Source organism: Aethalodelphis obliquidens, unplaced genomic scaffold, assembly GCF_003676395.1.
Source record: "Aethalodelphis obliquidens isolate GAN/ISIS:26980383/991018 unplaced genomic scaffold, ASM367639v1 scaffold88, whole genome shotgun sequence".
Taxonomy (NCBI): domain Eukaryota; kingdom Metazoa; phylum Chordata; class Mammalia; order Artiodactyla; family Delphinidae; genus Aethalodelphis; species Aethalodelphis obliquidens.
The window spans coordinates 5,995,714-6,020,824 of NW_020838032.1; the positions used below are offsets into that span (position 1 = coordinate 5,995,714).

Genomic DNA, 25,111 nt, shown 5'->3' on the forward strand with positions numbered 1-25,111 from the left:
GAAAACAATTTTATTTACAATAGCATCAAAAAGCATAAAATACTTAGGAATAAATTTAATCAAGGAGGCGAAAGACATACACCGAAAACTACACAATGTTGTTGAAGGAAATTAAAGAAGACACAAACGGAAAGACATCTTGTGTTCACAAATTGAAGACTCAATATTGTCAAGATGTCAACACCACCGAAAGCAATCCACAGATTCAACGCAACCCCCACCAAAAGTCCAGGGACACTTTTTGCAGAAATAGAAAAATTTATCCCACAATGTATTATGGAATTTCAAAGAATCCCGAATAGCCAAAACAATCCTGAAAAAGAAAAGCAAAGTTGGAGGTCTCGCACTTCCTGAGAAATGTTAGTACTTTTGAGGCTCCACGATTTCAGCTGCAAGTCTACAGGACTGATGATTTTGCCCACTGGAGCCTCTGACAATGGCAACCTCCATTTGTAGGTGCTCCTTGGGTCAACTTGGACTGAAAGACACCAAGGTGAGAAGGGATCAGTAAGTCTCGCTTGTCAATGGAAATATGTTCAAGAATACCACTGTTCTGGCCCCAGTGGCATCTTGGTTTTATATGAAAAAGTGGTAGCTATCCCCCAGGAGAAAAGCTATCCTTCACCTTCTCCTCCCTCTGGCTTTTCTGCTTGAAGCAAAGCCACCGGCTCAATGGGATCCTCAATTCACAGTTTCCCCTAAATGCCTGGTTCTGATTCACTGATGGTTTGGCTACACCGAGACCTGATAGGAGTTCTTGGACCTGTTGCAGCCATTCAATCTCACTGTTAACATGTAGAACCTAAAGTGGACAAGGTCACTATACTCAGTGGGCAGAATTCAAGGCCACTCTCTTATCTCTTACCAACAGTCCTCTTGATGAACCTTGTTATATTTGTATTGACTCTTAGGCTGTTGCCAATGGCCTAGCTCTTTGGTCTGTACTTTGAAAACTACAGACTGGCAGATTAAAAACACTCATCTTCTGTGGAGATGTGAACTGTGGAAACAAACCACAGCTGCTGACCCAACCACTTGGGTCTCTCATATAGATATCTATGGTGGAGCCGTTCTGATGAGACTAACTGGAGTCAAGCTGCTGACAGAGCTTTGCACTGCCTTTATTGCCACTACTGCTGCCTGTGTCCGTCATTGTACTGGACATGATCCACACTGATCAGAGTAGAAGAGTCTATGTTTCTGATGCAAAGGCTACCACTGCATGTCAGACCTGGACTGCTGACAAAAGGTGACGCATTTGTCTCACAGAGAATAAGGCCACGTTGCATGAGTGTGGCCCCCACCCACTCCTGGCATTTTGAATACATTGGACGTTAGACCCTTGTCTCAGGGCTACTGGTGGTACCTCACTGCTCTTGACCTTTTTCAGCTTGGGTGTTATTGGTCTAGTCCAATCAACATTGTGGCCCTTGAAACTAATGTGTCATGTTTTTGGCTTTCTGGACCATTTACAGTCTGACAATGGTATACTTTTTATTGCAAAAGCCACTCAACAATGGGCTACTGGCCAAGGTACTTAGAGGACTTTCCATGCTCTCTATTATCCACAGACATCTGGTATAGTTGAGTGTTGGAACAGTCACCTCAGAAATCAACTCAAAAAGATCTCTTACTCTATATCCCTCATCCCCTCCTAGTTCACATGCTTCAGTACTAGGTATTTTGGTCACTGAATGGGGCTGTCTCCAGATAGGGATCATCTCCTCTTGCCCACTTCCTAGGTAATGATACGGACAAAAGGGGTGGGGTAGGGGTGTATAAACCTACTTTGAAAATCCAGAATTCTGCCCTGGGCATGACACTTCTTTCTTTCCCCTACTGACAACTGCAGGCTGGCCTGGTTGGTACACCCTCTTGGTAGCAGCCCAGCCAAATGGAGCCTACGGGATTTAAACATAAATCTGTTTCAGCTACTTGAATTCTATTGTGGGATGGATATAGTCCTAGCTTATAAGGATAATGACTACATAGTTGAATACCTTGCTCCTTGAGTCCCCCTAACGTGTTCCATAAGGGCCAAAATGGGAGACATAATGGGTCCCTATATGTTTTATAAAAATGTTTTTATGCCTTTTGCACCTACCCTTCTGGATAAAAGGTCTGGGTGTGAGTAGGGGGTGACTGGGAGAAGGTGAAGTTATAGTTACTGGAATGGGACACACTGATTTTTGATGGGGGAGGTAAACAATCCCAGCACTAGGAGAAGGAACATCTTGGACCTTGGGAGGCACCGGAAAAGGAGAGACATCAATGATCTTCCGTCTTTCAGAGCTATCCCTGGGTCTTTCCTCATGAAGAAAAACACTTAGGTGAGGCTCTCCTAAACTAGAAAACACTAAATTTAACTCACTGCTGGGTCTGCCATAGCTCACAGGATAGCTCTGACCACAATTGCCATTCTCCTCAACCTTAGTAAGAAGCCAATTGAAAATGACAGGGAATGGCCTGGCCCTTGCACCTCCCATGCCAAACATGTGTCAGTACCTCTGGATATCTTTCCCACTCCCATTCCTGTAGCCTTCACTAGTCACTCTGTGGGGTGGATGAATGCCACCTGGCGGGCAGCAAGAATAAACAGCACAGTTTGGACTGCCTGCCTATAGGTAGTCCCTCCATAAACAAGGACTAGACTCAATTATTCAAACTGAACTAGGAACCCTAAGGCCTACCAACTAGTTGCTGACCACATTTAGGGGGTTCCAATAATTATAAGCATTTTCTTTCCAGGGACACCATGTGCACCCCCAGGACTGTACGTCTTATGTGGAAGTTAGGCATTAACTTTCCTCCTCTTAAAAACACAGTGGCTTGTCCTTTAGGGAAGGTCACATGAGACCTTTAAGAAACACTGTCAGTAGATCACAGAGCCCTCAGATTACTGGGAGGACTATCTGAAACGAAGCTGCTCTTGATAACTTGGGGGAGTTTCTCAGAGGGATTACTTACTTACTTGCTATCTATATGCAACCAGTGGGCAGTTATTCCTACAATGAGAACCACTAAATTAGAAGAGGTAGGAAAAAATTTGTCCTGACTTCAGCTGAAAATGGATGACATCACATTGGCCCTAGAAGGCATTCAAGCCAGCCTCAGTTCACTGCTCAGAGCTGTTAGGATTGATATAATTGCCCTAGATTTCTTCCTTACAGGCCATGGCAAAATACATGCAATTGCTAAGACATCCTGCTGTAACTAGATTAATGCTTTGGGCCAAGGGGAAAAGTCAATACAGAAACAATACCTAGGAAGAAGCCAAAGTAGATTCTGATGGTTTTTGGGATTTGTTCAGCTGATTGGGTCTGAAGCCCTGGGGAGCACAGTAATTAATACTGCAGGTTGGCCTCATCCTGCTAGTTGGAGTCTATTGATGGTACCCTTATTAAATGTTATATGAAACAAATTTAATGGATTTGGTCCCAGCCTCTGATGGTCAGATTAATCAGAATGACAAACAGAGTGGCATACTGATGGGAAAGTTTGCCAGAAGCCAAGAAACTGTTGAAACAAGGAGTGGATATTATTGAGAGAAAATTTTTTATGGGTCTCTCATAATTCTGCACATCTTATAAATACAGGCACTGACTGCCTCTGGTGGGCAGAATAATGGCTCCCCAAAGATGTCCATATCCTAATCCCCAGAAACTATGAATCTGTCACCTTACATGCCAAAGGGACTCTGCAAATGTTATTAAGGATCCTAAAATGGAGAGATTATCCTGGATTATCTGGGAGGGCCCAACATCATCTCTATGAGGTCTTTATAAGGGAAAGAGGGAGGCAGGAAAGTCAGAGGAAATCGACAATGAAGCAGATGTTCAAGTGACCTGGCCACATGCCAAGGAATGAGGACAGTCTTTAGAAGCTGGAAAAAGGAAGGAATGGATTCTCCCCTAGAGTCTCCAGAAAGAACACAGCCTTTCAATTTTAGCCCTTTAAGATCCATTTTGGATTTCTGACCTCCAGAGTTGTAAGAAAAATATGTGCTGATTTAAGCGACTAAATTTATGGTTGTTATAGCGGAATAGGAAATTAACACACTGTCTTTGTTCTGGACCATTTTTTCAAGGATATTTGTACAGTGGTTTTTGAAAACCTAATATCTCCCTCCAGAGCAAAGGGCTGGAGGCTTACTGCACATTTAAAAGACATGGGCTCAGGACTTCCCTGGTGGCGCAGTGGTTAAGAAGGCACCTGCCAATGCAGGGGACAAGGGTTTGAGCCCTGGTCCGGGAAGATCCCACACACTGCGGAGCAACTAAGCCCATGCACCACAACTACTAAGCCTGCGCACCACAACTACTGAAGCCGGTGCGCCTAAAGCCCGCGCTCTGCAACAAGAGAAGCCACCACAATGAGAAGCCCGCACACCGCAACGAAGAGTAGCCCCCACTGGCCGCAACTGGAGAAAGCCTGTGCGCAGCAAATAAGACCTAACGCAGCCAAAAATAAATGAATGAAATGAATTTATTAAAAATAAATAAATAAAAGACATGGGCTCCCCACGCTCTTATAATTCAACCCATTGCATGTACAGGTGTCACCTGGCCCCCTCTGCATCATTCTGCAGAAGTCAGGGATTGGGGAACCAGTGCAAGAAGATGCTGATTCACTGCCCACTGCTACCGCTGTTGTTGTTTCTAACATAAGAGTCATGTGCCTTCTGCCAGTATTCCATGAAACTGTTAGTTTATAAGTAGGAAAAAAATCTCAAACCCTTCACAATCCTTGTTAGATTATAGAACAACTCAGATAAGCTATGATGTTGTCTTCACCTTTCAACTCATTTGAGAACCAAGATTTTAAGAATTATTTGGATGAAATGAAAGGATTGGATGACTAAATTTTTTTTAACACTTTTCATCTTCAAGTTGCCTTTTTTTTTTTTGACTGCGCTGTGCAGCTTGTGGGATCTTAGTTCCCCAACCAGGGATTGAACCCAGGCCCTCAGCATTGAGAGAGTGGAGTCCTAACCACCGGACTGCCAGGGAATTCCCTTTAAGTTGCCTTCTTGAGTGCTACAAAACTCCCCAGCATCCGGAAGCATTCTTTTTTTTTCCAGAAGCATTATTATTCTCTGAAATTCCTAGATGATTTGCTTCATAGAGTTTGTACCCTTTAACTTACTTCTCTCTGCTTTCAGAGAACACCTAAAATTTCTCCATGGCTCATTTGGTTAGTTTATACAACAAGGTGGCAGACTCTTCATATAAGGTAACCTCCTAAGGTCAGGAAACACATTCCAAACACATGTGTTTGAATAAATTTGTCCTCTGAAATCATAAGGCTTGGAGTTTTACGCAGAATAAAACCAAGCTTGAGTCTAATTACAAAAATATTTATCCCTGTATTTGTATGTTTCCAGGAGAACCAGTCTTACCACTTCTGTAAGATATTCAAGGCTTGCCCTAGGAACTGTGTCTCAGGTTATCAGTAGTATCCTATTTATAAGAGAGGTCAAAAGAGAATAGTCCATGAATATTTTGAGGCATTTTCAGAAGGCCTGAATAAATTCAGACTCCTAATAAGAGATCAGTAGGTGAAATGTAATAACACTAAAAGCAAGTTTATAACAGAATCCTGGCAATACTTACCAATATTGGGGAAAATCCAAAGTAAGGTTTATCACGAGTAATATAATCAATAAAGAGACTGTAGTGAAATATGATTTTTTGATATTTGATAACATTTGCTATTCTACTTTGTGACAGAGGACTAGGAAAAATGTAGATAGTAGGGATGATCCCACCAGCTCTCTGTACAGCTTGGTTCCCAAGGGACATTTGGCAATGTCTAGAAACAGTTTTGATTGTCATAATAGTGGTGGGGTGGTAGTACTACTGGCATCTACTGAGTAAAGGTCAGGGATGCTGCTAAACATCTTACAATGCACAGGACCACACCCCACCACCTGCAAACAAAGAATGATCTGGTCTCAAATTTCAGTAGTGTCAAGGTTGAGAAACCCTGCTGTGTAGGAACAATAAAAAACAGTGAGACCAGTGATGCAATAGTTCTGTATCCTGGCACCTAGTTATGGTTACGTGCATCTATACATAGGATAAAATTGCATAGAACCACATACACACATGCACAAATCAATGAAGATTTAAAAATATGGTGAAAACTGAATATGGTCTGTAGTCTAGTTTACATATCAATTCCCTAGTTTGATATTATGCAGCAAAAATTTAAGATGTCACCATTGGGGGAAGCTGGGTGAAGGGTACAAGAGACTCTTTGGAGTACTATTTTTGCTACTTCCATCGGAGTCTATAATTATTTCAAAATAAAAGTTAAAAAGAAATGGTGAGGGGGCTTCCCTGGTGTTGCAGTGGTTGAGAATCTGCCTGCCAATGCAGGGGACACGGATTTGAGCCCTGGTCTGGGAAGATCCCACATGCCACGGAGCAACTGGGCCCGTGAGCCACAACTACTGAGCCTGCGCGTCTGGAGCCTGTACTCTGCGACAAGAGAGGCCACGACAGTGAGAGGCCCGTGCACCGCGATGAAGAGTGGCCCCTGCTCGCCGCAACTAGAGAAAGCCCTCGCACAGAAACGAAGACCCAACACAGCCAACAATAAATAAATAAATAAATAAACAAATAAAAAGAAATGGTGAGTGACTTCCCTGGTGGTCCAGTGGGTAAGACTCCATGCTCCCAATGCAGGGGGCCCAGGTTTGATCCCTGGTCAGGGAACTAGATCCTGTATGCTGCAACTAAGAGTCCTCATGCTGCAACTAAGAGTCCGCATGCCACAACGAAGAAGCCCGCATGCCGCAACTATGAGCCTGCATGCCACAACTAAAAAAAAAAGATCCGCATGCTGTAATGAAGATTCCACGTGCTGCAGCCAAGACCCAGCACAGCCAAAATAAATAAATTAATAAATTAAAAAACAAAAAAGAAATGGTGAGACTGGAGCAAAATGAGAACCACAGGTGTGTTCTTCAGAGAGGTTTCTCTTCCCTTGTGCCTCTGCTGGCCCCCTCGTTGCTTCTGTGTGTTACGCAGTGGCTGGCACAGCTGTGAGATCCTACTTAGCGGCTTGTATTCAAAGCTTGTGGTGGCTGTAGATGTATTTGTACATTCTACCCAGTGGTCTGAAGTTTTAGTTGACAAATTAATAAACAACCATCCTCACCACCTCTTCCGCAGTCCTAAGGCTCAGAAACTTATTGAACATTTTACCCTACTCCCTTTGATTTGGAAGTAGCCCTAGAGATATTTGTGGACTGTTCCTAGGCTGTGGACCACAGTTTAAGATCAGTGTCCTAGCAAAGTTTCTATTTCTCACCACTGCATCTTTCTCATGAAGTTGCCCCTTTCAACATACTTAACCAAATCATATCCATTCCTCAAGGTCTGGCTCAAATCATTTCCTTTAAAATCCTTCTCTGACTCTCTTTCCTTCCCTGGCACCAAGCAGGGAGTGAATAATGTTTCTTTCCTCTGAAACTATTGCAAAGCAAATAAGGCTCAGGTTATGTATGGTATGTATTATCTATCTATCATCTACCTATCACTGCACTATAAACCTTGGAGGAGACAAAGGAGTATAAAATATGATTTACTGATCTAAATGAATTTCTTCTCTAGTGGTAAAAATGACAGTTCAACAATTCATGTTAGCAGTAAATGCTCTCTTGCCAAGAAATTAGCTTAGGCGTTGTGTGGTACTAATGATGATTAAGACTTAATCCCTGTATTCAAGGACCTTGTCTAATAAAAGAAATATGCACATAATTTAAGTGTAACACAAGGCGGAATGTGATAAGTGACAGCAGAAAGGTAATAAAGTCATATGGGAATATATTTAGAGAATATGTCTGATCAAAAAATGTAATCAGGGAAAAATTGTTAGGGAATATCACATTTCAGGTAAGTCTTGAAGGATGGGTAAAACAAGTCAAAATGGGAGGGAAGAATTTCTACTTGCAGTGAAAATGTTGTGTTGAAACCTACAGGCAGGAAAGCACGAGGCAAGCTTGGAATGCTTAGTGGACTCACTTGGTTGAGGGTAAGATATGAATGAGGAGCAAGGTTTTTTGGTCACAGAGGGCCCTGGACGCTATGCCACAAGTTTAGATATTATTCTGAAAGTTTGGTGAGAGTTAATGACAATTTTCTGGGTGTCACAATGGAAGCTTAGTTCTGGAAGGATAACATATGGCACCAATAGAAAATAGTTTTGAGGATGGTGACTTTAGACTGAGGCAAAGGAATCTGTAGGAGGTTATTGTTGCAATCTAGGCCAGAATTAATGAGGGTGTGAACTAGACTGGTAGCAGGAGAAACAGTTTTAGATAATAGAAGGTATGTTACAAGTGATGAATTGTCAGGTGAAGTGTACAAATGATTATGATGGTCAGAGGAAAAAATTATTCTGCTTGGGTGTTTTCTAAGAGAGAAAGCAGCAATAATGGACACAAACTCAGGGGGTGTAGTGACTTGAAGGAATGATCATAGGTGAGAAAACTACAATGTACATGTGCTTCTAGAGATGAGAGTAAATATGTTTGACTGCAGCAGATTGTATCTATAAAGTAATGGGAGTGAAGCTTGAAAGAGCAGGAGTTAGTTGTAGAAGGCCTTGCATCCAGTTAAGAAGCTTGGGCTTCAGTTTTGAGACAATGGGAGTTTAGAATGGATCTCGAGTAGGGGAGTAACATGATGAAGGCGTGTTATTTACACCACTTATTTGACATATGTACCATCTTGTGTTATTATGTAAGTTTAATCCTGGACACAGGATTAAAGTTTGCTCAATAAATTCTTGTTGATTGACTGAATCGATTGACTCATTTTGTCAAGGAAGAATTCTTCTACCATGTGAATAATAATCTCATTAATATACTTTAATTTTGAATATTGAGACTTATAAAAAGGGATCTATCCAGTTAGATCTGGCTCATATTGGCTTGTGAAAACTGAATGATAAATTTCAGGAATTTTGTGAGCAAGAACCACAAGTTGGTAGCTTGAGATTGGCCATTTTGCAAGTATTTACATCAAGGAGATTGGGAAATGCTAAAGAATCAAAGCTTGTTTTCTGGAGAGTTGGTTATTAAACATATATCATCACGGCACTGCTTATCTCCACCTCCCTTCATTCTTCTAACCCCCCCCTCAAGGTTTTTGAGGGCGGAGACTGAATCTTATTTGTCTCTGTATCCTCAACACAGTATTTGGACATTAACGTGCTCAATTAATGTTTATAGAATGAATGAAATATGCTCTTGTAATTTTTTTCCAGACTATTTAATAAACAAAAATCATTCAAAAGAAATTCAAATAGAAATCTAGACCTTGTGGGCCAAATCAGATCCTATGCCTGTTTTTGTAAGTAGCTTTACTTGGACACGGCCAGGCTTAGTCATGTATGTATTGTCTATGGTTGCTTTGTGCTACAAGGGCAGAGCTGAGTATCTGAGACAGGAAATGTATGGCCCACAAAGCCCAACATATCTACTATCTAGTCCTCCCTGAAAGTTTGCTGATCCCTGATCTAGACCCACACATCCAACAGTTTCTTAAAAGGTAGGATTGTTCCTAAAAAGGGCCATAATGAATTACTATACCGTATATTCTTATAGATAAATTATATTACTTCATAAATTGTGCATAGACATCAGAATTTTGTAGAAATTAATGTAGACACAGATAATTATAGAGCAATTTCATAAGCGTAGGGTTAGATATAAATGGTTTTCCAGTGGTGGAACTTTCTACCTTGAGAAGTAATGATTACCTCACATGTAAACATAAGCAAATAGTCATCCTTTAGCAGAAAGCCTTGTGTAATTTGTTCATGTTATTGAACAATGCTGCCAGAAACATAGCTGATATGAAATGATGTCTATATTGCAATTTATACTTTAAGAACTTCTCTTAGACCCAGATTCCAAAATGGCTCTGCTAAAAAGTGGTCTTCATGCAAGAGTACTTATAGCCAGAACACAGTTGTATGGTTTAAGAACAGAAATACACAGTGTATCTTTGCATATACGGTGTGGTGTCAAGAGTTTACATTTGCAATACTGGTTAATAAAGTTCAGGTCCAGTGTTGTACATTCCTTGCAAGTCATCTTTAAAGGCAAATGACGAGGTCATTTAAAATTTAGAATTCTCTACGGGAAAATTAACTTCCTGTTTCTTATTTGTACCCACACTACATCGATAATAATTTTTGAACAACTACCTTTAATGCCACCTAAAGTCTGAAATGGAGCAGTAACTTAATTTGATAGAATATAAAATGAACACCTCAGCTACATTAAACTGCCCCAGTTGGGTGGACACTCCTTGGGTACCCTGTTTCTGCCCCAAACATCCTGGGGAACCGCATTCACAGAGAATTCAGGGGTGGGCTAGCAGGGCTGTCAGCGCGGGAGCGAAGGCCATTGTCAACACAGGTGGCCTGATCACCTGACCAAACCGGGCTGACCCGAGGGTGGGAAGCTCTGGTCGTGGAGCAATGACTCCGCGGAACTGCGCAGGGTAGCTACAGGCGCGTACACCATTTTCCCTTCGTTATGATGAGGATTTTTTTTTCCTCCATTAACCTTTCACCTCCGGCGCACCGGACTGTAAGAGCAAGCGTTTTAAATTTTTCAAGTATGCAAAACTTAAGCACATTTAAAAATGAACCACATAAAAAAAAAATGAACCACAAAAAACCCTCGCAGGCATGTTTCAGACCCTCCTCCCAGTGGGGGTATGCGAAGCCAGCACAGGCGCGGAGTGGGTGCGCACCGTAACCGCGGGGTGTGAGATGACTCGGTGGAAGAAACTACCTAGCCCGCCAGCGCGCAGGCGTATTTCCGACCTCAGCGCCCAGTGGTCGAGCCCCCTTTCCAGTAATTTCGCTAGCCGTGACGTCATCCCTATGCGCCCTTACGGTGCCTCCCAGAAGCCGCAAATTCATTTTTTGGTAAAGGGGTAAAAAGGAATGAACTGACCTCTTCCGCCCCACTTTGTTTTTAGTCCTTCTCTCTGAACGCGCCTACGCTTTGCAATGGAACGGGAGAGGGAAAGAAAACCGGCCACAGCTCCAAGCGGCAGCAGGCAGGCATGACTCGGCGACGTCGCCAGCCACGTTACCCGGCGTGCCCCGCGCGGCGCCGGCGGAGGGACGTGGGGGGAGGGGCGGGGAGGAGGAAGCGGCGGCGGCTGCGGATGTCGCTGCGACCGAGTGGCGTCTGAGCACACGGCGGCTGCTGAGCGCCCGACCCGGGCCTGCGCCGGAGCCCACGCCAAGCTCCGCGGCTCCTCGCCCGCTACGGCGGCTTTGCGCCCGTTGTCACTGAGGCGACGTGCCCCACATTCTCCGCTGCTCGGGCTGGCCGGCTCTGGCGTCCCCTGGCTCCCCCTCGCTCGCCCGCTCCCTTCTGCGCGCCTGAGTCACCGCCGCCGCCATGGCCGAGAATGGTGAAAGCGGCGGCCCTCCGAGCTCCCAGGACAGCGCCGCCGCTGCCGAAGGTGCCGGCGCCCCCGCCGCCGCCGCTGCTGCTGCCTCCACGGAACCCAAGATCATGAAAGTCACCGTGAAGACCCCGAAGGAGAAGGAGGAGTTCGCAGTGCCCGAGAATAGCTCCGTCCAGCAGGTGAGGGCCGCCTGAGGCTCGGGGCGGGGTGGGGATGGCGGCAGGACCTCCTCCCGCGGCGGGAGAAGCTTTTGCAAGGGCCTGGGAGGAGGGGGTCGTCCCCGGAGCTGCCCTCGGCTTTTCTCCCGGGCCTCCTTCCAAGTTAGATCACACCCAGGTTCGTGGGTTTGCACCTGGGGACGCCGCAGAGGTTTGTGGCGGGGCCGCGCGGCCTGTTTGCGGGACGTGCCGACGCCGCTTTCCACAGCGCCTTCCTCCTGCTCGGGCGTCCGCAGACCCCCAGCCGCCTCCCCCAGCTCCCCGCCCCCAGCCGCCTCCCTCCGGCTCCTCACAAAGGAAAGGGACCCGCCGCCTGGCTCCAGGCGGGGTGGAGGCTGGGCGAGGGTTTGCCTTAGCCTAGTCCGCGGTTTTGTCTCATGAAGGAAAAAAAAGAGGGGGTGCTCATTGTTTTACCTGCTTGCGGGTTAAGGTGGATTTTGGGGGGTGAGGATCACGTGTACATTTAGTTCTGCTGAAATCTTTCCCACCTTCCAGTCTTTAAAGAAAAAATTAACTATAATGTAGAAATTGCTTTCAGCCGCATCTTAATAGTACAAAGCTTAAGGAGGAAGGTGGATGACTTTCAGTTACGATTTGCTGGATTTCTTTTTAAAGTATATTTGTTATCCCTTAGATGCTAATCGTTGGGGAGGATTTTGTTTCATTTTAGAGGGATAGCTATGTTCTTCAGATACTAGCGCTTGCAATCTGATAAAAGAGAACGAAATTGGAGTTACTGGAGAAAAATAAAAAACTCACGGCTTAAAATCTGTTCAGGAATACAAATTTTGTAGTTAATAATCTTGAGGAATTTAACAAATCGTTTTAGTTTGTTGTTGAATATACGTCCCAGGATATTGCCCTAATTATTGAATTGGTTTCAGGCAATGTGAACAGTTTATGAAGAAGCAAAAATTCCTGAAATGTACCTACAGATTTCCCTAGGAGTAATAAATGATTGGGGTATTTTTTTATGTAATTCTGAAAGGTGGTGTGTAGTGAGAAACTTTGACTACCTATTGAATCACTTCTTTTGGTCTCTCAATTCTCCTATAAAAATTTTCCTTAACATTTTAATATTTTGCGGCCTACAGGAAAATTGAAATGTGCAGTGAACACCCATGTGTCCCTCACCTAAATTATAGTTTTGCTTTATTTGCTGTATGGCACAATTAATCATTTATCAGTCAATTTTATTTTTTGGGTGCATTTCCAAGTAAGTTGCAAGTATTAGTACATGTTACCCTTAAAAAGCACTTAAGCAATGTGCATATCATTAACCTGAGTTCAATTTTTAACTTAAAATTTTTTTTTACGTAAGTTTGACTTGCAGTGAATTGCGCACGGTTGCCATTCCACGAGTTTACACAAATACATACACCTGTTTAATCCGAAGCCTAATGGAGTTGTAGAACTTCGTAATTAACTAGAAAGTTCCCTCTTGCCCATTTCCAGTCAGTTCAGTCACGCCCCTCTGTCAACCAGTGTTTTGATATTTTTCCTCCATGGACTTGTTTTGCTTATTCTAGAATTTCACATAAGTGGGATTATATGGTATGTATTTTGGGAAAGGCTTTTTCATTCAGCTTAGTGTTTTTAAGTCTCGTGTATCCTCAGTAGTTCTTTCCTTTTCATTGCTGTGTTGTCTTCCGTTGTATGAATATACCACCACTAACTGGGCTCTTTCCAGTTAGTTGCTATGAGTACTCTTATACAAATCTGTATTGTTGGACAAATGCGTTTATCTCTCCTGTTAGAAGTGCTTAAAAGTGGAATGACTGGGTCATAGCGTAGCTGTAGGTTTAGTTTCATAAGGAACTATGTTTTTTAAAAGTGCTTGTACCATTTTACAGTCACACTGACAGTACATGGGAATTCCCGTTGCTCCACATTCCTACTAACATTTGATAGTATCAGTCTTTTTTTAGTGGGTGTGTAGCCATATTAACTTTTGAAGCCCATAGTTCTATCTAGGATTCCTGGTTCAGGTCTTCACCATCCTGGCTGCTTTCAGTATTTTACTGTAAAAGATTAGAAATAAAGTCAATATTTTGTAAATAGAAGAATTCATTTAGTTCAGTTTATTATGCTTTTTATCTGTGAGGATTTTTTAACTTTTTGTGATGGTGAAACTAGAATTTCAAATTCTGTGGAAGTTTTAGTTTTACTCCTCTGTAACCAAAGTAAAATTTTAATAGATAAAACTAAAGTCTCTCTGTAGCAACTTTTTGTCATGGCAGTTGAATTTTTGTTTTGACGAATACTTTCTGTTGAAGCAGAAAACGTGATAAAAATTGAAGCTCATCACTGCGTCAAGAACCAGAAGACAAATTGAACTACTATGGGCTCTGTTAGGGGAAGTACATACAGAAAAATGTACAAGAATAAGAAAAGTAGTTTTCACATCGTTTGTAAAATTCTACCTGAAGCACACAAAAAAAGCATCTGTCATTTTATAATTTTAAATTTTTGTAAGGGTTTCACAGATTTAAACTATTTGCTGCAGATTAAAATTTGTCATTAAAATAAACTTAATGACATTGAGATTTCACTAAAAATGTTTAGTAAAAAATTGGGAAGTATTTGGTTCGGAAAATTCTTATCTAATCTTAGAGGTAAAGAGGGTAAGCAAAAGACCTACAAAAGGATAATATTGAAAGCTTAGGCTTTCTATCAGGCAAATCCCATTTTCTGCAATTTAAAATTTCTTTCACTGTTTCTATATAACGTAAATTCTCAATACATTATGCTGAAGTAGTATTTATATGAACATGTTCTAATAATTGATGAAACTATATTAAATCTCTTAGGTATAAAAAAGTTGTAAGGTGGTTATTAATTTTCTTGTTTTTCCCTCAATTTCTGTTTGTGTATAACAGGCAGAAACAAGATACTTTAATACAGTTTGTATTTAACACTTTTAACTTGTTCAATTGATAATAAAGCTTATACTTTTTAAAAATTAAAGTGAAATTTATTTTTCATTGCGTACTCAGAATCAGTTGAGTAATGTTTAAATTTCTAACTAAAGGTGGTTAGAATATAAACTTCACTATGTTCCAAGATGATTTCATTAATAAGGGTTTTCATAATATAAGTAGATAGATTTTTAAAAATGTGTAATGGTAAAAAGTCCCTGTGTATGAGATTATGTTTTCTATTAATCATTATTTTCTATTGGAAACAGTTTGAGGATTTCTAAGTGTTAAACAAGATGAAGTCCAGAGGAATGTTGTCTGTGTGTGAGTGGTTAAAATTAGTGCAGAGAATGGGAAGGGCAGTTTTGTATACTAGCTCCTAACTAGCTTGTTCTGGGATTTTTGTGGCTGTCTAGATTATAGTGTAAGATTTTGAAATGCAGTCACCTGAAGTATTCAGGCAATGTATATTGTAGTTTTAGAAAATACCTTCGTCACTTGAATCTTTTAGAAAAATACTAACATACTTAGACATAACGTAAATATTATGTATTGAATAGAAGTGAACCTTTCCTTGATAAGAGAAATTATATTGCGTCAGTGTCATCATCACAAACATCATTTAAAATTATACTTTATAGGGTAGATCTAGAACTCTTGTCCACAGTGGTGCCACCAGCCACATCTGACTGTTGAACACTTAAAATGTGGCTAGGGCTTCCCTGCTGGTGCAGTGGTTGGGAGTCCGCCTGCCGACTCAGGGGACGCGGGTTCACATCCCGGTCTGGGGGGATCCCGCGGGCCGCGGAGCGGCTGGGCCGGTGAGCCATGGCTGCTGGGCCTGCGCGTCCGGAGCCTGTGCTCCGCAACGTGAGAGACCGCAGGGGTGAGAGGCCCACGTACCACCAAAAAAAAAAAAAAAAAAAATGTGGCTAGACTGATTTGAAATGTGCTGTAGGGGTAAAATACACACCAGATTTTGAAAACTTTGGCTTGTTTCTTTGCATAATGTTTTCAATATTTATCCATGTTGTAGCATGTATCAGTACTTCCTTTTTATTGCTGAATAATATTCCCATGTATGGATATATATGTTACATTTTATTTTTCAATTAGTTGAGGGACATTTGGGTTGTTTCTACTTCTTGACCATTATGAATAACGCCTATGTGAATACTTACACAAGTTTTTTGTGGCCATATGTTTTCATATTTCTTGAGCATATGCCTGTGAGTTGAATTACTGGGTCATGTGATAGCTCTGTGTTTACCTTTTTGAGGGACTGCCAAACTATTTTCCAAAGTGGCTGTACCAATTTTTATTCCCACCAGAAGTGCATGAGGATTCCAATCACTTTCCATTGTGTATAACACTTGTTATTGGTCTGTCTTTGATCGTAGTCTTCCTAATTGCTGTGAAGTACCTTACTGTGATTTGTGATTGCTTGGCTTCCTGTTGCTCAAGCAGCAGTTCTTAATATGGTCTGGGGGGTCACCAGGGCCCTTCTCGGAGGATCATAAGATCAAAATTAGTTTCATGATAGTTCTGAGAGGTTATTTGTGTTTTTCACTCTAATTTTATCACAAACAAGCAGCGTACTTTTTCAGAATCTTTTAGATGTGAAAATCCAATTGTCTTCTATTATGAGACTAAAGTGATGTGCAAAAATTTAAAACAGTGCTATTCTTCAAACTAGGAAAATAGCTATTTTTCATAAAAAAGGTATTTAATGTAATGAGTTTGTTATCTTGAATGAATTTTTAAAAGATTTCTCAGTTTTAATTTCTAGTATATCAATAGATATAACCTACATAAACAAAAACTCTGGGGTTTCAAATTTGTAAGAGTTGTGTCCTGAGGCCAAAAATTGCTGCAATGGAGTATTTAATAGATTACGTAGATACTTACAAGATTGAGGATTGGGCTTCCCTAATGGCGCAGTGGTTGTTGGGAGTCCACCTGCCAATGTAGGGGATGCGGGTTCGAGCCCTGGTCTGGGAAGGTCCCACATGCCATGGAGCAACTAAGCCCGTGAGCCACAACTGCTGAGACTGGCGTGCCACAACTACTGAAGCCCGCGCGCCTGGAGCTGTGCTCCATAACAAGAGGAGCCAACTCAATGAGAAGCCCACGCACCGCAACGAAGAGTAGCCCCTGCTCGCTGCAACTAGAGAAAGCCCGCGCGCAGCAGTGAAGACCAAGGCGCCACAAATAAATACATAAATTAATTTAAAAAAAAGATTGAGGATTGACTTCAATAAATTACTGTTATTTCTTGCCTAGAAACTGTGGTAGCCTACTGGTCAGTCTCCCCCATTAATTCCTAGAGCAATCTCTGAAAAATAGTAATCAGATCATTTTATTCTCTACATAAAACTAACAGCTCCCCATTGATCTTGGACTTATGTAATGTGGCCATGAGGCCCTGTGAGATAAGATTCTATCCTGTGTCTCCATTCTGACACCATCTTTCCTCCTTGGCTCTTGCTTTATTGACTTCTTAGTTCCTTGACCTGTTAATCACATTTTTTTTCCTGCCTCAGGAGTTTTGTGCAGTTTGTTTTTGCTACCTGGAACGCCTCCTACTCTTTGCCCGTTCTCAGTGCAAAGGTCACTTTCTCAAAGAAGTATCCCTGATTTTCCAGAGTTGGTTGGGATTCCCCATTGTACTTTCTCACAGCACCCTGTTTTTGGTCATAATTTATTACAATTTAAAGTCTATATGTGATTATTTGATTAATGCTTTTTTTTTGCTAGAGAGGATCTGTGATTGTTCACTATTGTGTTACCAGAGCTTAGCACATAGTATGTGTTCAGTAAATATTTGTTTACAAATGAATCTGTCATATGCATGATAATGTGTAATTAATAATTACTACCAGTTGTTCAGTCATTACTGAATGCAGTACAGTTGTCCCTCGCTACCTGCCAGGGATTGGTTCCAGGACCCACTGTGGATACCAAAACCCACAAATGCTCAAGTTCCACAGTCGCCCTCTGCATTTGTGGATTTGGATGGCTGAGTGTGTACATAATCTCATTGGTTTCTAGCCCTCCTCTCACGGCTTCGTTTTAAACTGCTCTCCCCTTAGCTCACCACTCTTGACTGCCGCAGGGTGTTCACTCTTGCTTCTGGTTACTGGAACAATTCTTCTAGAATAGCCTTTCTTTTTTTTTCTTCTTTTTTTTTTTTTTTTTTTTTGCGGTACGCGGGCCTCTCACTGTTGTGGCCTCTCCTGTTGCGGAGCACAGTCTCCGGACGTGCAGGCTCAGCAGCCATGGCTCACGGGCCCAGCCGCTCCGCGGCATGTGGGATCCTCCCGCACCGGGGCACGAACCCGTGTCCCCTGCATCGGCAGGCAGACTCTCAACCACTGTGCCACCAGGGAAGCCCTAAAGTAGCCTTTCTTAACAGAGGATCTTCATCTGAACCACAGAGCACAGCAGGGATTTGAATGACTGTCACTTTTTCCAGCTAATATACTTTTAAATGCATAGGAGAGAAGTTAATTCTTTTTTTTTTTGCGGTATGCAGGCCTATCACTGTTGTGGCCTCTCCGGTTGCGGAGCACAGGCTATGGACGTGCAGGCTCAGTGGCCATGGCTCACGGGCCCAGCCTCTCCGCAGCATGTGGGATCTTCCCGGACGGGACACGAACTCGTGTCCCCTGCATCGGCAGGCAGACTCTCATCCACTGCGCCACCAGGGAAGCCCAAGAAGTTAATTCTTTACATAAAGTAGGGTGTGCTGCTAAATGTTTTATCAACTAGTTCTTTGGGAAAAAACAGCACTGATTTACTGTAGTGTTTGCTGATTTCCATTTGTAAATACCTCTCACCATGGAAGATTTTAGGCTACTGATTCTAAACTGGCTTACACAATTCCTGAAAATTCAGCAGTCTAGCTGGTAGGAGCCATTGCTTACAGTGGGTGTCTTAAGGCAGGTGTCAGCAAACTAGAGTGGGCCAAATCCACCATGCCCATGCACGTCTCTATTATCTTTGCTTTCAGGACAGACCATGTGGCCCACAGAGCTGAAAGCATTACTATCTGTCCCTTTACAGAAAGTTTGCTGACCCCTGCCTTTAGGGCATTAGGGCTTACTGGATCTCGATTTCGTCACACTTCCTCAAAACCCTTCTCATTGGAAAATTTGCCATGACTTAAGTTTAACAGTGTGACCAATAGAGATAATGCAAGCTACATATGTAATTTAAGTTCTCTCAGCCACTTCAAAAGTAAAATTAATTTTTATTAGAATATTTAGAACATAAAATTTACCATCTTAACCATTTTTGAGTGTACAGTTCAGTGACATTAAATACATTCATATTCTTGTGCAACCATCACCACCATCCATCTCCAGAACTCTTTTCACCTTGAAAAACTGAAACCCTGTACCTGTTAAACAATAGTTCCCCATTATCTCCTCCTGCCAGCCTCTGGCAACAACCATTCTACTTTTGGTCTCTATGAATTTGACTACTATAGGTTTCTCATAAGAGTGGAATCATAGTATTTGTCCTTTTGTGACTGACTTTCACTTAGCGTAGTGTCCTCAAGTTTCACCCATGTTGTAGCATGTGACAGAATATCCTTCCTCTTTAAGGTTGAATGATGCTCCATTGTATGTGTATACCATTGTATGTATATACCCACTTTGTGTATCCATTCAGCTGTCAGTGTCACTGGGTTGTTTCTATCATTTGGGTATAGTAATGTTAAATGTTTTATTTAACCTAGTATATCTTAAGTATCATTTCAACATGTAATTGATATTTTAAAAATTGAGATATTTTACTTTTTTTTTCATACTAGGCATTCAAGATCTGGTGTGTATTTTACATACACAGCACATCTCAATTTGGACTAGCCACATTTCAAATGCTCAATAACCACATTTGGTTAGAGACTTCCGAATTAGATAGCATAGCTAATAAAGTCTTCATGCTTCATTCCCTACTTACCTCTCCCCCTTTATTCACTGCATTTCAGCCATTTTTAAGTCTTTCCCTCCAACTATCACTAGCTCTTTCCCTTTCTGAGCTTTTGCCAATGCTGCTAATGACAGTAACATAACAGTACTTATTCCAGGCTTATCAAGGCATACTGCATTATTGTTATTTTTTTTAAGTTTCACTTTATGATGAAAGTACTATTGTTTCCTCTTTTTTAAAGTGAAGAAACCGGAACTCAGATTAGTAATGTGATTAAATTTATACGCCTGTTAAATAGTGCAGCCTAGATTGAAATCCAGTGACTAACTTTGGAGCCCACACCTAACCACTGCTCCAAGCTGCCTTGACTTTCCTCTGGTTGGCTTTTCAGCCTTTGGGTTTATTTAAATGTCAGTTCATTAAAGGTTGATTGGACTCACCAATCTAAATTAGATCAATGACTATAATCTCTTGATACCATTTTGTGATTATATGGACTTTTTCCTCTCCACCCCATACTGTCAGAATTTACAAAGGTAGGGGTGTTTTGCTTACCTCTTAATCCCATTGTACCTAGCTAGTATTGCACTTGGCACACATTGAGTAATGCAAATATTTATTGAGTGAATGAACAAATAGTGTTTTAAAGATTTATTTGCAGTATTTTGTACTTAGTTGGGACTATTTTAACAATGTGATTTACTTAGAAAAATGCGACGTTTATTAGTGGTTTAATCAAATGTCTAAAGGCATTATTTTAGTTGTTTTTGTATCTGAGCAGCTTAAAAAGAAAATCCCATTAAAATTAGGATTGGGAATTTATTAGGAGACTAAAGTTGCTATCTTCAAATCTGTTTGATGCAAATATTACTGAGTTAACATACCGAACAAATTCCATTTATTATAAGCATAAATAAAATGTATATATATGCGCCTCTATTTTGCAAATACTTTCATTATAAGAAGATATGAACTCTGGTTTGTTCCAGGTAAGTTCATGCCATTCTGAGTTAGTTTGATGTTCTGTAGATATGACAACACAGACTGCTTGGTTTATTGATTAAGCAGCTTCTATACAGATTTCTAGACTAGTAAAATGTTTTTGATAAATTTTGTATAGCCTTTAAAGCTCTCTCCAGTTTTTATAAAGGATATGGCTTTATTTGTTTTTAAAATACAGACTGCAAAGAAAATGAAATACATTATGCATGCTGTTACTTTAGGAAGTTCAAATGATGTAGAAAAGTATGAAATAAGGGGACCCGTTCAAAAAAAGTTACTCTAAATGTGTATCTATCTATCTGATTCGGTCCGCAGAAGTGTTTCTCTATTTACCCATATATAATTTTCTGTTTATTCCTGTTAAGCAGATGGATTATTAGCCACACTTTTTCCTTACTCTTTTTATTTGTATCTTTGCAGTCTTTCCATATTGGCATGTGTAGAGCTAACTCATTCCACTATTTATGATTATTTGTGTTTTTATATTAATATTTTGAGAAGTGGGGAAAGGGTGTTGTCATTATTAACATTGAAATGTGGTCTGCATTTTGGAGAGAGCATGAACCTTGGAATTTGAGAGATTTGACTTTGGGCAAGGCGCTTGACACCTCTGAGCCTCACATATTTTTTTTTTTCTTAACATCTTTATTGGGATATAATTGCTCTACAATGGTGTGTTAGTTTCTGCTTTATAACAAAGTGAATCAGTTATACATATATTCCCATATCTCTTCCCTCTTGCGTCTCCCTCCCTATCCCACCCCTCCAGGCGGTCACAAAGCACTGAGCTGATATCCCTGTGCTATGCGGCTGCTTCCCACTAGCTATCTACCTTACGTTTCCTAGTGTATATATATCCATGCCTCTCTCTCGCTTTGTCACAGCTCACCCTTCCCCCTCCCCATATCTTCAAGTCCATTCTGCAGTAGGTCTGTGTCTTTATTCCTGTCTTACCCCTAGGTTCTTCATGACATTTTTTTTTTCTTAAATTCCATATATATGTGTTAGCATACGGTATTTGTCTTTCTTTCTGACTTACTTCACTCTGTATGACAGACTCTAGGTCTATCCACCTCATTACAAATAGCTCAATTTCGTTTCTTTTTATGGCTGAGTAATATTCCATTGTATATATGTGCCACATCTTCTTTATCCATTCATCCGATGATGGGCACTTAGGTTGTCTCCATCTCCGGGCTATCGTAAATAGAGCTGCAATGAACATTTTGGTACATGACTCTTTTTGAATTATGGTTTTCTCAGGGTATATGCCCAGTAGTGGGATTGCTGAGTTATATGGTAGTTCTATTTGTAGTTTTTAAAGAAAACTCCATACTGTTCTCCATAGTGGCTGTACCAATTCACATTCCCACCAGCAGTGCAAGAGTGTTCCCTTTTCTCCACACCTTCTCCAGCATTTTTTGTTTCTAGATTTTTTGATGATGGCCATTCTGACTGGTGTGAGATGATATCTCATTGTAGTTTTGATTTGCATTTCTCTAATGATTAATGATGTTGAGCATTCTTTCATGTGTTTGTTGGCAATCTCTATATCTTCTTTGGAGAAATGACTATTTAGGTCTTCTGCCCATTTTTGGATTGGGTTGTTTGTTTTTTTGTTATTCAGCTGCATGAGCTGCTTGTAAATTTTGCAGATTAATCCTTTGTCAGTTGCTTCATTTGCAAATATTTTCTCCCATTCTGAGTGTTGTCTTTTGGTCTTATTTATGGTTTCCTTTGCTGTGCAAAAGCTTTTAAGTTTCATTAGGTCCCATTTGTTTATTTTTATTTCCATTTCTATAGGAGGTGGGTCAAAAAGGATCTTGCTGTGATTTATGTCATAGAGTGTTCTGCCTATGTTTTCCTCTAAGAGTTTGATAGTTTCTGGCCTTACATTTAGGTCTTTAATCCATTTTGAGTTTATTTTTGTATGGTGTTAGGGAGTGATCTAATCTCATACTTTTACATGTACCTGTCCAATTTTCCCAGCACCACTTATCGAAGAGGCTGTCCTTTCTCCACTGTACATTCCTGCCTCCTTTATCAAAGAGAAGGTGACCATATGTGGGTTTATCTCTGGGCTTTCTATCCTGTTCCTTTGATCTATCTTTCTGTTTTTCTGCCAGTACCATACTATCTTGATTACTGTAGCTTTGTAGTATAGTCTGAAGTCAGGGAGCCTGATTCCTCCAGCTCCGTTTCTCATTCTCAAGATTGCTTTGGCTATTTGGGGTCTTTTGTGTTTCCATACAAATTGTGAAATTTTTTGTTCTAGTTCTGTGAAAAATGCCAGTGGTAGTTTGATAGGGATTGCATTGAATCTATAGATTGCTTTGGGTAGTAGAGTCATTTTCACAATGTTGATTCTTCCAATCCAAGAACATGGTATATCTCTCCATCTATTTGTATCATCTTTAATTTCTTTCATCAGTGTCTTATAATTTTCTGCATACAGGTCTTTTGTCTCCTTAGGTAGGTTTATTCCTAGATATTTTATTCTTTTTGTTGCAGTGGTAAATGGGAATGTTTTCTTGATTTCACTTTCAGATTTTTCATCATTAGTGTATAGGAATGCAAGAGACTTCTGTGCATTAATTTTGTATCCTGCTACTTTACCAAATTCATTGATTAGCTTTAGTAGTTTTCTGGTAGCATCTTTAGGATTCTCTATGTATAGTATCATGTCATCTGCAAACAGTGACAGCTTTACTTCTCTTCCGATTTCGATTCCTTTTATTTCCTTTTCTTCTCTGATTGCTGTGGCTAAAACTTCCAAAACTATATTGAATAAGACTGGTGAGAGTGGGCATCCTTGTCTTGTTCCTGATCTTAGTGGAAATGCTTTCAGTTTTTCACCATTGAGGACGATGTTGCCTGTGGGTTTGTCATATATGGCCTTTATTGTGTTGAGGAAAGTTCCCTCTATGCCTACTTTCTGCAGGGTTTTTATCATAAATGGTTGTGAATTTTGTCAAAAGCTTTCTGTGCATCTATTGAGATGATCACATGGTTTTTCTTCTTCAATTTGTTAATATGGTGTATCACGTTGATTGATTTGCGTATATTGAAGAATCCTTGCATTCCTGGAATAAACCCTACTTGATCATGGTGTATGATTCTTTTAATGTGCTCTTGGATTCTGTTTGCTAGTATTCTGTTGAGGATTTTTGCATCTATGTTCATCAGTGATATTGGCCTGTATTTTTCTTTCTTTGTGACATCCTTGTCTGGTTTTGGTATCAAGGTGATGGTGGCCTCGTAGAGTGAATTTGGGAGTGTTCCTCCCTCTGCTATATTTTGGAAGAGTTTGAGAAGGATAGGTGTTAGCTCTTCTCTAAATGTTTGATAGAATTCGCCTGTGAATCCATCTGGTCCTGGGCTTTTGTTTGTTGGAAGATTTTTAATCACAGTTTCAATTTCAGTGCTTGTGATTGGTCTGTTCATATTTTCAATTTCTTCCTGGTTCAGTCTTGGCAGGTTGTGCATTTCTAAGAATTTGTCCATTTCTTCCAGGTTGTCCATTTTGTTGGCATAGAGTTGCTTGTAGTAATCTCTCATGATGTTTTGTATTTCTGCAGTGTCAGTTGTTACTTCTCCTTTTTCATTTCTAATTCTATTGATTTGAGTCTTCTCCCTTTTTTTCTTGATGAGTCTGGCTGATGGTTTATCTATTTTGTTTATCTTCTTAAAGAACCAGCTTTTAGTTTTATTGATCTTTGCTCTTGTTTCCTTCATTTCTTTTCCATTTATTTCTGATCTGATTTTTATGATAACTTTCCTTCTGCTAACTTTGTTCTTCTTTCTCTAATTGCTTTAGGTGCAAGGTTAGGTTGTTTATTTGAGATGTTTCCTGTTTCTTAAGGTGGGCTTGTATTGCTATAAACTACTCTCTTAGAACTGCTTTTGCTGCATCCCATAGGTTTTGGGTCATTGTGTCTCCATTGTCATTTGTTTCTAGGTATTTTTTGATTTCCTCTTTGATTTCTTCAGTGATCACTTCGTTATTAAGTAGTGTATTGTTTAGCCTCCATGTGTTTGTATTTTTTATAGATCTTTTCCTGTAATTGATATCTAGTCTCATGGCGTTGTGGTTGGAAAAGATACTTGATACAATTTCAATTTTCTTAAATTTACCAAGGCTTGATTTGTGACCCAAGGTATGATCTATCCTGGAAAATGTTCCATGAGCACTTGAGACACATGTGTATTCTGTTGTTTTTGGATAGAGTGTCCTATAAATATCAATTATGTCCATCTTGTTTAATGTATCATTTAAAGCTTGTGTTTCCTTATTTATTTTCATTTTGGGTGATCTGTCCATTGGTGAAAGTGGGGTGTTAAAGTCCCCTACTATGAATGCGTTACTGTCGATTTCCCCTTTTATGGCTGTTAGTATTTGCCTTATGTATTGAGGTGCTCCTATATTGGGTGCATAAATATTTACAATTGTTATATCTTCTTGGATCGATCCCTTGATCATTATGTAGTGTCTTTGTCTCTTCTAATAGTCTTTATTTTAAAGTCTATTTTGTCTGATATGAGAATTGCTACTCCAGCTTTCTTTTGGTTTCTATTTGCATGGAATATC

General features: G+C 40.6%; 1 protein-coding gene and 1 long non-coding RNA gene across 3 annotated transcripts in view; one reads left to right on the forward strand and one right to left on the reverse strand.

The window, feature by feature from the left end:
• LOC113613480 (uncharacterized) overlaps positions 1-11,080 on the reverse strand; it is a 68,348-nt gene extending 57,268 nt beyond the window's left edge. The window contains exon 1 of the long non-coding RNA XR_003430271.1: positions 10,982-11,080. This is a non-coding gene — a long non-coding RNA (uncharacterized LOC113613480). The remainder of the gene's footprint in view (positions 1-10,981) is intronic.
• The window catches only part of UBQLN1 (ubiquilin 1), a 49,140-nt gene continuing 34,915 nt past the window's right edge, over positions 10,887-25,111 (forward strand). For both annotated transcript variants that reach the window (XM_027094204.1, XM_027094205.1), the window contains exon 1: positions 10,887-11,626. In XM_027094204.1, coding sequence (XP_026950005.1) covers positions 11,438-11,626 — 189 coding nt within the window. In that variant the 5' untranslated portion in view covers positions 10,887-11,437. The remainder of the gene's footprint in view (positions 11,627-25,111) is intronic.